This window comes from Panthera leo, chromosome C1 (assembly GCF_018350215.1).
Source record: "Panthera leo isolate Ple1 chromosome C1, P.leo_Ple1_pat1.1, whole genome shotgun sequence".
In the NCBI taxonomy this organism is placed as follows: domain Eukaryota; kingdom Metazoa; phylum Chordata; class Mammalia; order Carnivora; family Felidae; genus Panthera; species Panthera leo.
Genome location: NC_056686.1, coordinates 219,631,094 through 219,644,092, shown reverse-complemented (window position 1 = coordinate 219,644,092; position 12,999 = coordinate 219,631,094). Strand labels below are relative to the sequence as shown.

Here is a 12,999-nt window from a genome sequence, read left to right as displayed (position 1 = left end):
GCGTGCGGCCCGCCTCACGGGCTCGGTGCGGGTCCCTTTCTGCAGCGCCTCGGGAGCTCCCGAGACACGGGATCTGTGAGCTTGCCCTGAGCCGAGCTCTCCGGGGAGGCAGAAGCAACAAACACGTGCTGGTGGTCGGCACATCTTCCTGCCAGCAAACCCCCCCGCGGCCCGGCCGCCCAGGCCCGGTCACTCGCCACGCTGGCCCTGGGCTCTGCAGGGTGGCGGTCCCGGTCCCTCTGAGGTCAGACTCTGCCCGGCGGGCCGGGGTGGTGCCCGCGCCTTTGCCCTCCTCTGCCCTCCCAGGGGATGGGGTGCGAGGTGCCCGTGGGCAGTCCGGGGGCAGACGCGGAGCTGCCGTGGGGCACCGAGGAGCAGGTGCAGGGGCTGTAGAACGGGGGTCAGCGGAGAGCGACGGTGGAGGCAGAGAGGGTCAGCTGACCAGCGGAGGAGGGGAACGTGGGCCGCAGGCCTCGGGCGCTTCTGTGTCACTGTCCGAAAGAGGGGGCTGCAGGCGGCAAAGGAGGAGAGCTCCCCGGATGACAGAGGGTTGGGGGCACAACGCGAGGGTTGCCCCCGATGGGGAAGGTCCCTGCGGCATCGTCCCCAGAGTGGGCACTTTGGTGGACGGGGCCTCAGGGTCTCCCGGGTGAATTCGGGATTGCCGTGAGGTTGCCGTGAAAAGAAGCTGAAGGGACACGGGATCATCGGGTCACAGACGGTGGAGCCACGGTACAGACAGGACCCTGTGACCCAGGGTCAAGGTCAGGACCGCAGTTCCCAGCGCCTCTGCAGCAATGCCCCATAGGTGAGAGTCCCAGGAAGACAGAGGGGCCAGGGCAGAGTGTGTGAGGGCAACAGAACGGGGTATAGGTGGGGTGTGAGGCAGGCCAAGGGAGTCTGGGTCCTTGACAGGCAGCAGCTGCCCTGGGAGAGGGACGGATGTGCTCTGGGCAACCCCAGAGGACAGGATGGGGCCAGGTTTAAGGCAGGAAACTGGTCTCTTGTTTGGCCGTGCCATGGGCTGCTCTGTGAGGTGGTGAGCTCCCCGACCAAGGAGGTGCGGAAAGAGAGAGCCAGTCACCGGGGCTTCCGAGCACCAGGAAGTGAGCATCTTGGCTCCAGGCTCCGCCTGCAGCAACCCGGTGTCTGAGGCCCCTGTGGGTAGGGGCGAGGCCGCCGCTGGAGGGCCGCAGGGCAGCGTCTCCAGGATGCCTTGCTGGGGGCTGCCTCCAGGTTCGCTGTGTGCAGACACCCCGGCAGGGGCACCCAGCGTTCCGGGCCAGCCCAGCAGGGCCAAGGGTCAGCGGGGGCGGTCCCCCCTGCTGGTTGGGACTTGCCCGGCCCTGAGTGGGGAGACGGGCCGGGCCGGGCCGGGCAGCGCTCCCAGCACGGCGCCGGAGGGGTTCGGCAGGGCGAGGCTTTCCGCCCAGCGAGGAGGGGCCGGGGAGACGGCTCCTGGAGCCAGACTCGCTCCCGCTGCAGAGCCAGGTGGGTGCGGGCTCCCCTCAGGCTGAAGGCCCCGCGGGCTGGGGGGCAGGCAGCTTGAGGGCCTCGGGCCGGCCGGGGGGTTGGACGTGTGGCCCTGACGGGAGAGGAGGCAGGATTCACAGCGGGCTGCGGCCCGGGCTGCCCTCTGAGGCGCCAGCTCGCAGGGGGGCACAGGTGCCTGAGGGGGCTGCTCAGGTCGCCGTGGAAACACAGCCCCAGCGCTGATGTCCAGCTGCCTCCCACACAGGAGGTCTGGGGAGGCCACCCCTCGGGCCTCACCTTTCTCTTTGGAGCGATGGGATGCCACGCGGCCCTCCCCCAGGCTCGCAGGGAGGCCCGGATGCCACAGACACCGCGCGGCTGCTGGCATGAGGGTGGGGGGCGCCAGGAACGGGGTCCCCACCTCCAGGACAGCAGGGCGGGAGGTGGCCACACCCCGAGTGGCGAGTGGCCTGGCGGTGCCGACTGATTTTTCTCCAGGGCGGAGCCTGAAGGTGCCTTGGGCCCAAGAGGCGGAGTCAGCGTGACAGAAGGGAGGCCCTGGGCTGGGTGGTGACCAGGCCCCGCCTCCCCGCCCAAGGCTGCGGAGGTGACATTCCTAATTGTCGGTGACTGACTCAGCCTCACTTCAAAGTCTTGGGTCGGCCCCAGCCCTTTAACCTGCGGGACGGCCGCAGCCCCCGTCACTCTGGAATTCTGCTTCTCGGGGGAGCCGGCCCGCCCGAAGAGTGCTCCTCGCCCGGCCGGTGCCTCCCCCCGTCCCGTCCCGTCCGCACCCGCCGCGGCCATGGCCGTGCAGGTGCCCCTGTGGCACCACTACCTGCAGGCCATCCGCTCGCGGGGGGCACGGCGGGCGCAGGACTTCCAGCGCGCGGAGAACGTGCTGCTCACGGTGCTGGAGCACGTGCACCGCCAGGACCCCCGCTTCCTCGTGGACTACTCCCGTGACCTGGAGGCCTTCCAGTTCGCCCTGCGCACCTCGGAGGAGCCCCTGCACGTGGAGGTGCCCCTGCGGGCGGACGCGGACGCCCTGCTGATTGAGGAGGTGGGGGCCGCCGAGGCGGGCGACGGCCCTGCGCCCTGCCGCCTGGGTGTCTCCAGGGAAGGGGCCCGCCCGGAACGGCGGATGGCCGATGACGTCCTCAGCGTCTCCTCCGAGGGTGGCGCCGGGTGCCGCGGCCACATCGCGCCCAGCAAGGTCCTGCGCGTCCTCAAGGACCTTCTGGTGGCGGCCGTGGTGCACTGCAGACACCAGGGCCTCGTCACGCCAGGTAGCGGGCGGGACACACTGGGCACGCGTGTGTGCTGCGGTGTGTGTGTGCGTGCGTGTGCACAGACTCGCGATGGCTCAGTGGGTGTGCGTCTGCGTGCGTGTGCACAGACTCGCGATGGCTCAGTGGGCGTCAGGGCACACGGGCTGGGGGATCCCGCTCCGAGATCCTTTCTGGTTCCAAACACTTCTAAGAACGCGGGTCACCCATTTCCACGTTGCCTGATTTTCACATGGTGACTTTGGCGGTGACACGTTAACGGATGTTACTTGACGAACAGCTAGAAGCTAAGTCCGGGGCACGGGGTTTCCGGCTGACCTGCTTGATGACGGTCCCTGCCATAGTTCTGGGCAGGTGGTTCTGTTATCAGTTCCAGCTCAGCATGACGGGTGTCCCCGCTTCTGGCATCTGGTCACAGTGCCCGGAGCGGGAAGACTGCGCGGGTGCGTGTGTGCAGCGGGTGCAGGCCCAGGACAGCAGAGCACCCTCCTGGGGGCCAGAGCAAATACATCGGGTCGTCCTGGTAGAGAAGTGGGGACGCAAACAGAAGTCCCGCTTCCCTTGGGAAGGAACAGGCCATGGCGGTGGCAGCCGCCTGGTCCTCGTGTCTGCCATAACGTCAGAGAACGGGGATGGACGGTCAGCCCGTCGCAGGGACAGTGGCCTGCCCCGGGCTGCTCAGAGAGGCTTCTGGACGGTCTCCCGACAGCAAGAGGGGCGACGTCCAACCCTGGCCCCTCTCCAGACCTGCCTGGTGACCCGGGCGGGTGGCCACCCTCTCAGCTGACGATAGATAGAGCCCTCCCAGGGCAGCTGGAACCTGTCATCAGGCCCCTTGGACATCTTCTCTGGTCATCTTCTGAACCTTTTAATTACCGCAGGTGACTTGACAGGGCCACTGCTGTCTTCTTCCATGATCTACGGTGGCCATGCCCACCTGGCCCTGTCACCTGCAGGCCGTCTGCCCTGCCTGCTGGGATGGCCCAGCCCTGGGCCTTTCAGGCACACTCTGAGCTGCCACTCCCAGGTCCCCACCGTCCCCCGGCCTGGCCCGGCCGAGAAAGCAGAGGCGGCTGGGAGCCACGCCCAAAGGGCCGACCGAGCTGGGCACGCAGGGAAATTCCAAGCATTGCTCCCAGACACTTACCTTAAAAGGGAAGCAGGGCAACCCCAGGTGACGGGGTTCAGGCTGCCCGCACCTGGGAACAAACCGGTGAGACCGGGCTGGGGGCTGAGGCAGGGAGTGGCTGGGACAGGCCGAGGGTGTGGCTGGCCGCCCTCCAAGCCGCCTCCGTGGACAGAATGTGTGACCAATGGTAGGTAGGGAGATGAAGCCACCGGTAGTGGCTTTGGATGACAAGTGCCTCAAACCCTGAATTGGAAGGGACCGGGGGTCACTGAGCTCCTTCCTTCCTGTAACCGATGGGGAAACTGAGGCCCATGTAGGCGATGGAGTGGTCCGGTGGCAGGGCCAGGACCTGGAATACCCCACAGGGGTTTGGGGGGAGGGGTCTGCATAAGGGGGCCCAGGCTCCTTCCTACAAGACCCCCACGCCGTGGGTGGGCCAGGGCGGGCTGCGTGCCGCTGTTGGACGTGAGGAGCCCCACCCCCCGTGCTCAGTCCCTGCAGAGACCTATTTTCAAGGCACTTGTTGGGGGTTCCCTTTGGGACATGGCTCCCAGACGGTTGGTCCCCTGGCCCCTGACCAACACCCTTACTGGGCAGTGCTGGGGGAGGGAAGGAGGGACGTCTCCGAGTCTGGTGTTGGCTGGTGTTGGTAAGGGCCGGTGACAGGAGTGTCCCCCACACTGCTCAGCTCCCCTCCTCTCTCTGTGGTATTAATTTGTTTACTGGGGGGGGAAGGGACAACTGAGGAGGAAGGCCAGAGGGCCCCGGGTCATCCCCAAGTGTCTCTGCCTTGCCAGCCCCCAGCCCTGTCACCCTTGGAATGTCCCCTCCTGGGTGGTCTGGGGGCTCTGGGCTCTGGGTGTGGGTGCTGGGCTGAGTCCGAGGGGTGACGGGAGCGGGAAGCATCTTTACTGGAATGAGCCATCTGGCGTGTGGCTCTGGGGACCCAGGGTGTGGAGTGGAAGCCAGGCGCGTCCACTGTCAGCCTTTGGATCCAGGCCCTCCTGGGGGCGGGGCACCAGGCACGCATCTCCCGACACCGGGCCTCTGGGGACACACATGTTAACCCCGAGCCGTCCCGGGTCTGGCCCTGTCCTTCACTTGCCCAGCCCCTTCCCAGAGGCGCGGGGCCCATCTGAGATGAGGGTTCCAGGGCACGGCGGGCTGTTGCAGGTTCTCTGAACGCGGACAGCCTGGAGGAGAAGGAGTCCCACCTGTCCCTGCTCGTGTCTAGCGGCTGGCGAACAATCCGGTTCAACATCGTGCCCATGGTGTGGAGAAAGCTCGGGGTGCCGGCCCTGGAGAGGGCTCAGTGGATGCACGGGTTCCCTGAAGGCAGCTTGAAAAGGATCATCAGCCAAGAAGCGGCCCTGGTGCCAGCCAGTGCCCAGCACTGGAGGTCGGACATGCGTCCTGGGGTCTGTGGGGTCCTGGGGAGCCGGCAGGAAGGGGGCTGCCACCCCACTGTTCTTCCCACTCCGGGCAGGAAGGTCTGCGGGGACCCCCTCCCCCCGCCTCTGCCCCATAGGCTTCTGTGCCACGCTGACGTCCCTGGGATCTCTGGGGGACGTGGGGTCATCACTGCCCACCGCCAGCTTCGCCCCTCTTGGAGCTGTGGGGAGGGTGGAGCCGTGCCCCCTGCCGCCTGAGCCGGGGGCCAGGGCGGGCTGTGAGGGGACACTCAGAGAAACGCAGAAGGCTCTGGACACCAGAGGCCGGGTGACTCACCCAGGGTCCCGCAGGTTCTGGGGACAGTCGGGAGGGGTGTCCACACAGTGAGGTGGGGGATGCGATCGCACCGGGAATTTGCTAGCATTTCCTGTCTCGGTGGCCCTTCCTCATTAGGACACTGTAGGTCCTCCCGGCAGGAGACCGCCACCTGTGGTGTCCCCGCCCCCCCCCCCCCCCCCCCCCGGCCCCAGAGCCCCAGCAGCCCCTGTGGGGCCCCCAGTCTCCACCCCAGGAGTCTGCGAGCTGGGGGAGGTGCGGATGCCCCTTCCCCTCCCTCTCCAGCCGGCAAAGGGAGACCCCGAGTTGGTGTCCGTGAGCAGGAAAGACAGAGCAGGGGACGTGGGACAGAAGCTGAGCTCCCTTTGAGACCCCGAACCAAGGGCCGGGGACTGAGCCCCATCCAGCTCTGACAGGACTTAAACAGCAAGGCCGCTGTGGTTTGGCCAGGGTGATGCCCCACTGGCTCCCACGCCCGGGAATGCAGCCCGGGGCTGAAGTAAGCAGGGGTCGCTCTCACAGTTAATCCTTGGAAGTAGATGACATTCGTGGGGCTGGGCCGGGGTGATTGCAGCGGCATAGTCCCTGCCGTGGCCTGGACCATCCTGTGGGGCTCAAGACCTGATCCTGGGGAGGCCACGGCTGGGGGCTTTCCTTTCTGGGGATGCAGCGTGTCCCTGGATGGCTGGCCGGAGCCCTGATGCTGACCGAGTATGTGTGCTGTCCCGGCTCTCAGGGTCTCCACTGACTACCTGCTCACCAGGCTGCTCGGTGCGCTGGGCTCCCTCCCAGGCCACCGTCTGGACGGCCTCTCCATCCTGGACCGGGTCAACCACGAGAGCTGGCGCGACGGCGGCCAGAGCCCCGGCCTGACCTTCAGTCACCTGAAGGTGCGCATAGGGGGCTCGTGGGCACACTGGCCCCCGTGGCCGTGAATGTTACATGCCGGGGGTCCCCACTCTGAGCCCTGTGCTGCTCACTGGCTGCTATGACATGGCTGGAGCCGTGTCCTCCTCGGCCCCTGTGACCGTCAGGGGCTGAGAAGAGCAAAGGAAGGCCAGGGCCGGGGCACAGGACCGGGAAAGGGAAGCGGGTGGGGTCTCTGCCTGGAGCGAGCCGTGGTGGGGTGCAGAGGCCTGCTGAGTGCTGCTCCATGATGGGAGCTGGGGGTTAACAGAGAGGTGGCCTGGCCTGCACAGGAGAGCCCGTCTGACCCGCTCCCCACCCTTGCAGGCCCTCATCCCACCCCCAAGGGGCCGGCAGCTTCTAAGAGGGCCCTTGGCGTCTGGCCCACTGTGGCTCCTGAGCCCCATAGTGAGCAGGGATGATGGGGGCTGGTGGGAGGGCACAACTGTGGCTGGGGAGGGGCCCTGGCTGGGGGGCCAGGACAATGCCACAGGCTCAGGCTGCTCTGTATAGCAGGAGTGCAGTCAGGGCTCAGGGCACGAGGGGAAGGGCCAGAGGAGGGGCAGAGCCTCAGAATCTCCTGAGAGGGGTCCTGGGCACCACGGATGGGAAGCCAGGGTGGGGCTCCAAGGTCCCTCCCAGCCTGGACTCAGTGGCAGTGCCTCGGGGAATTGGGGAGGTGGCAGGATGGGGACAACAAGTGGAGAGGGGCTGGGGCTCGCTCTGGGACCTCTGGGGGGAGGTATGGAGTGTGGGGGAGAGGTGCGGGGGGCAGGAGACTTCCAGGGGACAGCTTCGATAAGGGTGATGGGCTGCGGGTGGGCAGGAGTGGAGGTGGTGGGAAGGTGGTATGGGTCACAGGTGGGTGGGCAGGTGTGGGGGTGGAGGGAAGGTGGGGAGGGCCACAGGTGGGCAGGGATGGGGGTAGAGGGAAGGCCAGGAGGGCTGCAGGTGGGCAGGGGTGGGAGTGGAGGGAAGTCTGGGAGGGCCGCAGGTGGCTGGGCAGGGGTGGGGGTGGAGGGAAGGCCAGGAGGGCTGCAGGTAGGCAGGGGTGGGGGTGGAGGGAAGGCCGGGAGGGCCGCAGGTAGGCAGGGGTGGGGGTGGAGGGAAGGCCGGGAGGGCCACAAGTAGGTGGGCAGGGGTGGGGGTGGAGGGAAGGCCAGGAGGGCCGCAGGTAGGCAGGGGTGGGGGTGGAGGGAAGGCCGGGAGGGCCACAAGTAGGTGGGCAGGGGTGGGGGTGGAGGGAAGGCCAGGAGGGCCGCAGGTAGGCAGGGGTGGGGGTGGAGGGAAGGCCGGGAGGGCCACAAGTAGGTGGGCAAGGGTGGGGGTGGAGGGAAGGCCAGGAGGGCCACAAGTAGGTGGGCAGGTGGAGGGGTGGAGGGAAGGCCAAGAGGTCCTAAGGTGGGCAGGGGTGGGGTGGAGGGAAGGCCGGGAGGGCCGCAGGTGGGCAGGGGCGCAGGTGGAGGGAAGGCGGGGAGGGCCGCAGGTGGCTGGGCAGGGGTGCGGGTGGAGGGAAGGCAGGGGAGGGCCGCAGGTGGCTGGGCAGGGGCGCGGGTGGAGGGAAGGCCGGGAGGGCGGGGCTGGGCCGGACCGCGTACCCCGCCCCGCTGCAGACGGTGCTGCTGTGGGCGTCCACGCTCTTCCCGGCGCCGGAGGACTGGGCGGAGCTGCAGGGCGCCGTGTACCGGCTGCTGGTGGTGCTGCTCTGCTGCCTGGCCACCGGGAACCTGCCACACTTCGTCTACCCCAAGCGGAACCTGCTGAGCGACGCCGGCCTGGACCTCAACGCCCTGTACCAGCGCGTGGAGCGCTTCGCCAGCCAACCCGAGGCGTCCCTGCGCATCCACGTGACCCACCTGGGCCGTGGCCCCCCGCCCCGCATCGGCAACGGGGTCAAGGCCCTCCTGCAGCTGCCTGCCAGCGACCCTGCCTACTGGGCCACCGCCTACTTTGATGTCCTGCTGGACAAGGTGGGCATGGCAGGGGCGTCTCAGACGGGCCCGGGGTGACACGCGGGGATGGGGGGGACCTGCTCCCCCGGGGGGGCAGGAGCTGAAGGAAGGCCGGCCGGGCCGGTCCTCGGGCCGGCAAGAGCCGGCCGGGGCAGACGTGACATCCGGTGGTCAGACAGGCCACGAGCGACCCTGCCCACTGGTGCCCCAGGGCCCCAGGGCAGCGTGTCCGAATGTGCCTCCATTGCCCGCCAGAACCACCCCCAAACCCAAGTGCGGTAAGTGCTCAAACCCCGCCTGCCTCCGCTGGACTCCGTTCCTCAGGAAGGGGTGTGGCCGTCCCTGGGCCTCACGGGGCCAGTTTCCTGCTGCATCCCGAGACTCGGGAGGCCCACGCCGTGTCCTCGGACTTTGCATCCTGTGTACGACCTGCTGTTCAGGGGTCGCCTGGCTGTTCTGCCGACCGCACCTCCTTGAGTCTCCGAGGTTCTGCCGGCTCGCTAGGCCCTCCCCTCCCCTGCTCCCGCAGAGCCCGCTCCCGCTCCTCTCCCCCAGGGCCAACCCCCACCCTCACCCCAAAGAGCCAACCCGGTCTCCCTGCAGGACACGTGGGGCCCCGGGGGACGGCAGCAAGAGGGCTGGTGCGTGCCCCGTCCTCCACAAGCACCTACTGGGCCTCCTCTGTGTCGGGCCCATCCGGGGACACCTGTGTGTGAGGAAGAGCCCCCCCCCCCCCCCCGCCCCCGGGCGACAGGGCCCTGCGTGGGTCCACCTGTCAAGAGGACCGTGCAGGCAGAGACCCAGACGCAGGAAGTCCTGGTGGCCAAGGAGCACGTGTTGTCCCGCGCCGCGTCCAGGACCCTGCGATGGGCTCCGAGGTGCCTCTGTGACCCCTCTGTCCCCGCCCCGTCTGCAGTTCCAGGTCTTCAACATCCAGGATGAGGACCGGATCTCGGCCATGCAGAGCATCTTCCGGAAGACCAAGACCCTGGACGGCGAGGAGTGCTGAGCGGCCTTGCCTTTGCTCGGTCTTCACCGCCCACAGCCGGGCTGCATGGCCCTGCGGAGGACCCGGGACATTCAGAGAAGGGAATGGGCTTCACCTCGAGGCAGGTGACGGGCGGTAGAGACGTCCACCTCAGACTGCCCGGGGGATGGCCTCCCGGGACGCTGGGAGCGCCGGGCAGCAGGTCCCCCGGAGCAGCTGCCTGGTCTCCCCAGGGCCTGGGACGAAGGCACCTTGTATCTCACAAGACGCGTGTGGGTCTGTGTGATGTCATCAGACTCTCAGAGCCAAGCGTCTGCCCGAGACCTGGAGCTCGAGGGCTTGTCCCGACCTGAGTCCCATGCTCCTCCATGGTGATGTAATACTATATATCTGATCTTGAATAAATTAATGCGCCAGGTAGGCTCGGTGGGGACGGCAGCTGCCGCTTTCTGTGTATCTATGTGGAGAATATTCCCCTGGAGACGAGGAAGGAACCTGAAGCCAGCAGAGGGGACGCCTGTGGCTCCCTCTGCCAACAGGGGCTGGTCCCGCCGAGGTGGGGCATCTTCCGTCTTACGCAAGGTGGCATCTCCTGGCATCTGACGCCACCCCCCCTTCTGTTCTCAGGGCTCCGTGTCCCCACCCGGCGCCCTCTCATCGGCCCATGACGGCCACCTGCAGCCCCTTCCCCACTGAGCTCTCACGTGACCTTCGTGTGCCCTCGCCTAGCAGACAGTGTCCACTCTCCACTTTCTTTGCCTCTCAGTGCTATTTATGCCCCGGCGTCTGAGCCACAGCCCACACCCTGGCTCCTGTAGAGGGACCTGCAACCCCACGGCGATGCGTGTAGCGACACCTTCCCCAAACCTCCTGCAAAGCAGCCCCCGGCCGAGTGCCAGAATCGCCACACGCAGAGGAGAGGAAGTGCCAGGGCCTTTGAAGGCTGTGTGATTCGGGACCTGAGCTGACACTAATACAGGGGGACACAAAATGCCATGAGAGTAGAGGCTGTCAGAGCACAGGACCTTGACGTTACAGAGAGGGAGGGAGGCAAACCATAAGAGACTCTTAAATCCTGAGAACAAACCGAGGGAGGATGGGGGGTCGGGGAGAAGGGAAAGTGGGTGATGGGCACTGAGGAGGGCACTTGCTGGGATGAGCACTGGGTGTTGTATGGAAACCGATTCGATGATAACTTATTTGAAAAAAAAAAAGAAAAGAACACAGGACCTTGGTCCAATCTGATTCACAGTGGGGACAAAGTGTCCAGGCCCACCCTGTGGTCATTTCCTCAGTGTCTGAGTGTGTCTCAGGAGGCCTGTACGTGGAAGAACTAAGGGCCTCAATAGTGGGGAAGGCCAAAGGGAAAAGTTCCAAAACACATCTATTCTCATGGCCAAAACAGTCTAGCAAAACACACTGTCTCCCAGGGGCAATAGCAGAATGTAGCATTACCCCGAAAGACCCGAATTCACCAGTATAACCTTAGCAAAAATCGGATGAATCAAAAACGCGACACTTAGGTATCAATCCAACAAAATATGCAAAATATCTGTATGAGGAAAATGACAAAACTCTGATGAACAAAATCAAAGAAGAGGTAAATAAATGGATGTTCCATGTTCATGGATAGGAAGACTCAAGGTCGTCAAGATGTCTGTTCTCCTCAACTCGATCTGTGAGTGCAAATTAAAACAACTGGGAGGAAACTCCACGTGCCGACGTTGGAACGTTGACAGCATCGAACGCTGGCGAGGACATGGAACGTCAGGAGCCGGGAGGGATGCAGGTTGATGGTTTCTTAGAAAACTAAACACTCTTTTACCGCTCGATCCAGCAATTGCACTCCTTGGTATTTACCCAAAGGAGCTGAAAACCCATGTTTGCCCAAAAACCTGTATACGAATTTTCACAGTGACTTCATTCGTAATTGCCAACACTTGGAAGCCACTCAGGTGTCCTTCAGTAGGTGATGGATAAACCGTGGTCCGTCCAGACAAGGGGAGATTACTCAGTGCTGAAAAGAACTGAGCCATCAACCCATGAAAAGTCAGGGGGGGACCTTAAATTATTGCTTACTACTTAACGAAAGCTTATTACTAAATGTAAGAAGCTAATTTGAGAAGGCTACATTCTGTATGATTCCAACTCTGACGTTCTGAAAAAGGTAAAATTATAGAGACAGTGGAAAGATCAGTGGTTGCCAGGGGGGAGGGATGACCAGGTGAGGCACAGAGGACTCTTAGGGCAGGGCAAATACTCCGCGTGGTACTAAACTGCTGGGTACATATCATGACGCGTCTGTCCAAACCCACAGAGTGCACAACACCAGGAGTGAGCCCTGATGAGAGTAAGGGGCTTTGGGTGATGTTGACGTGTCTACGTGGGTTCGTCACCTGTAACACATGGTCCCTCTGGTGGGGGCTGTTGGGGACGAGGAGGCTGTGCTTGTGTGGGGGCAGGGGGTTATGGGAAATCTGTACTTTCCTCTCCATTTGGCTGTGTGTCTAAAAACTGCCCCTCAAAATAAAGTCTAAATAATCAAACGAATTTAGAATGTTCTCTCTCAGTCGGATCATGATGAATGACAGCAGATCCCTTTAACTGAACCAGGTTTTAGCCTGTAACCAAGGTGCTGTGCTGGGTGCTGAGTGTTACGGATTTAGGAGAACAGGACAGCACAGCCTGTGGCATGTGCTTCGTGGTGGCCGATCTGTGGAATGAGTTCTTTCCAGCCCCCGTCGGGTGGGGGGGGGGGGGCGGTTAGAAACAATTGTGTTCACTCGGAAGAGGCAGGAAGTTATGTTTCCAGTCTTGCCCCAGGCTGAGGTTGACCTTCCTGCTTTGTGTCACAGTATAGGCCCCATGGACCTTTGTCATCTGGACTGGGCCTGTGGGGTATCTTGCTGGCTCACTATTTTGATGACATCATGCTAATAAGACCTGGGGAGCATTGACTGGCAAGTGTTTTGGATGCCTCGTAAGATGTGTTTACGCCAAAGGGTGGAAGAGAAATGGTAGAGTCTCAAGGGTCTGTCTTATAGCTGGCGATTTGAGAGGCTCGGGGGTCTGGGCATGCCAAGACATTGCCTCTAAGGAGTAGCGGAAGTTTTGATGCCTTGCCCCACCTCCTGTGATGAACAAGGACAATGCCAGGTGGCCCTCACCGATTTTGGAGATTGTGTGCATCTTACTTGGCATGTCCCTGTGTCAGGTCATGCAGAAGGCTCTGAGTGGGGCCGGGGCGACAGGTGAGCTCTTCATGCTGCAATATGACCACTGCCCTGAGGGTACCCCTGGGAGAAGGGGACACCACACGGCATCTCTGAGAGCTCTAACACGGGAGCAAGGGTGCGCCATCTGGAGCACAGAACCACTCACGGTTCAGAGCGCAGCGTCCGTCACGGTGCTGGGCCCCGGTGGAGAATGAGCCGCTGGCCACGAGACCCTAAGTGACTCTGGGACCTGAGCCGCCCACCACGAGCCACGTGTTACAGGGTCCTCACCGTGTAGCGAGGCAGGAGAAGGAAGTAA

The 12,999-nt window shown here is 64.1% G+C and overlaps 1 protein-coding gene across 1 annotated transcript; it reads left to right on the top strand.

The window, feature by feature from the left end:
• The first annotated feature begins 2,131 nt into the window (after window positions 1–2,131).
• Window positions 2,132–10,496, top strand: MAB21L4 (mab-21 like 4). Its single transcript, XM_042950814.1, has 5 exons — window positions 2,132–2,762; window positions 5,065–5,290; window positions 6,356–6,509; window positions 8,139–8,495; window positions 9,394–10,496. Exons 1-5 carry the CDS (start codon window positions 2,279–2,281, stop codon window positions 9,484–9,486), a joined length of 1,314 nt encoding a protein of 437 aa, XP_042806748.1. The 5' UTR covers window positions 2,132–2,278; the 3' UTR covers window positions 9,487–10,496.
• The last annotated feature ends 2,503 nt before the right edge of the window (window positions 10,497–12,999 follow it).

Bases quoted from the DNA above. Each gene is read 5' to 3' on its own strand.
- MAB21L4 (XM_042950814.1), top strand. From the start codon at position 2,279: ATGGCCGTGCAGGTGCCCCTGTGGCACCACTACCTGCAGGCCATCCGC. The intron at 5,291-6,355 runs GTCGGACATGCG...CCCGGCTCTCAG, and splicing joins GCCAGTGCCCAGCACTGGAG to GGTCTCCACTGACTACCTGC. The intron at 6,510-8,138 runs GTGCGCATAGGG...GCCCCGCTGCAG, and splicing joins TGACCTTCAGTCACCTGAAG to ACGGTGCTGCTGTGGGCGTC.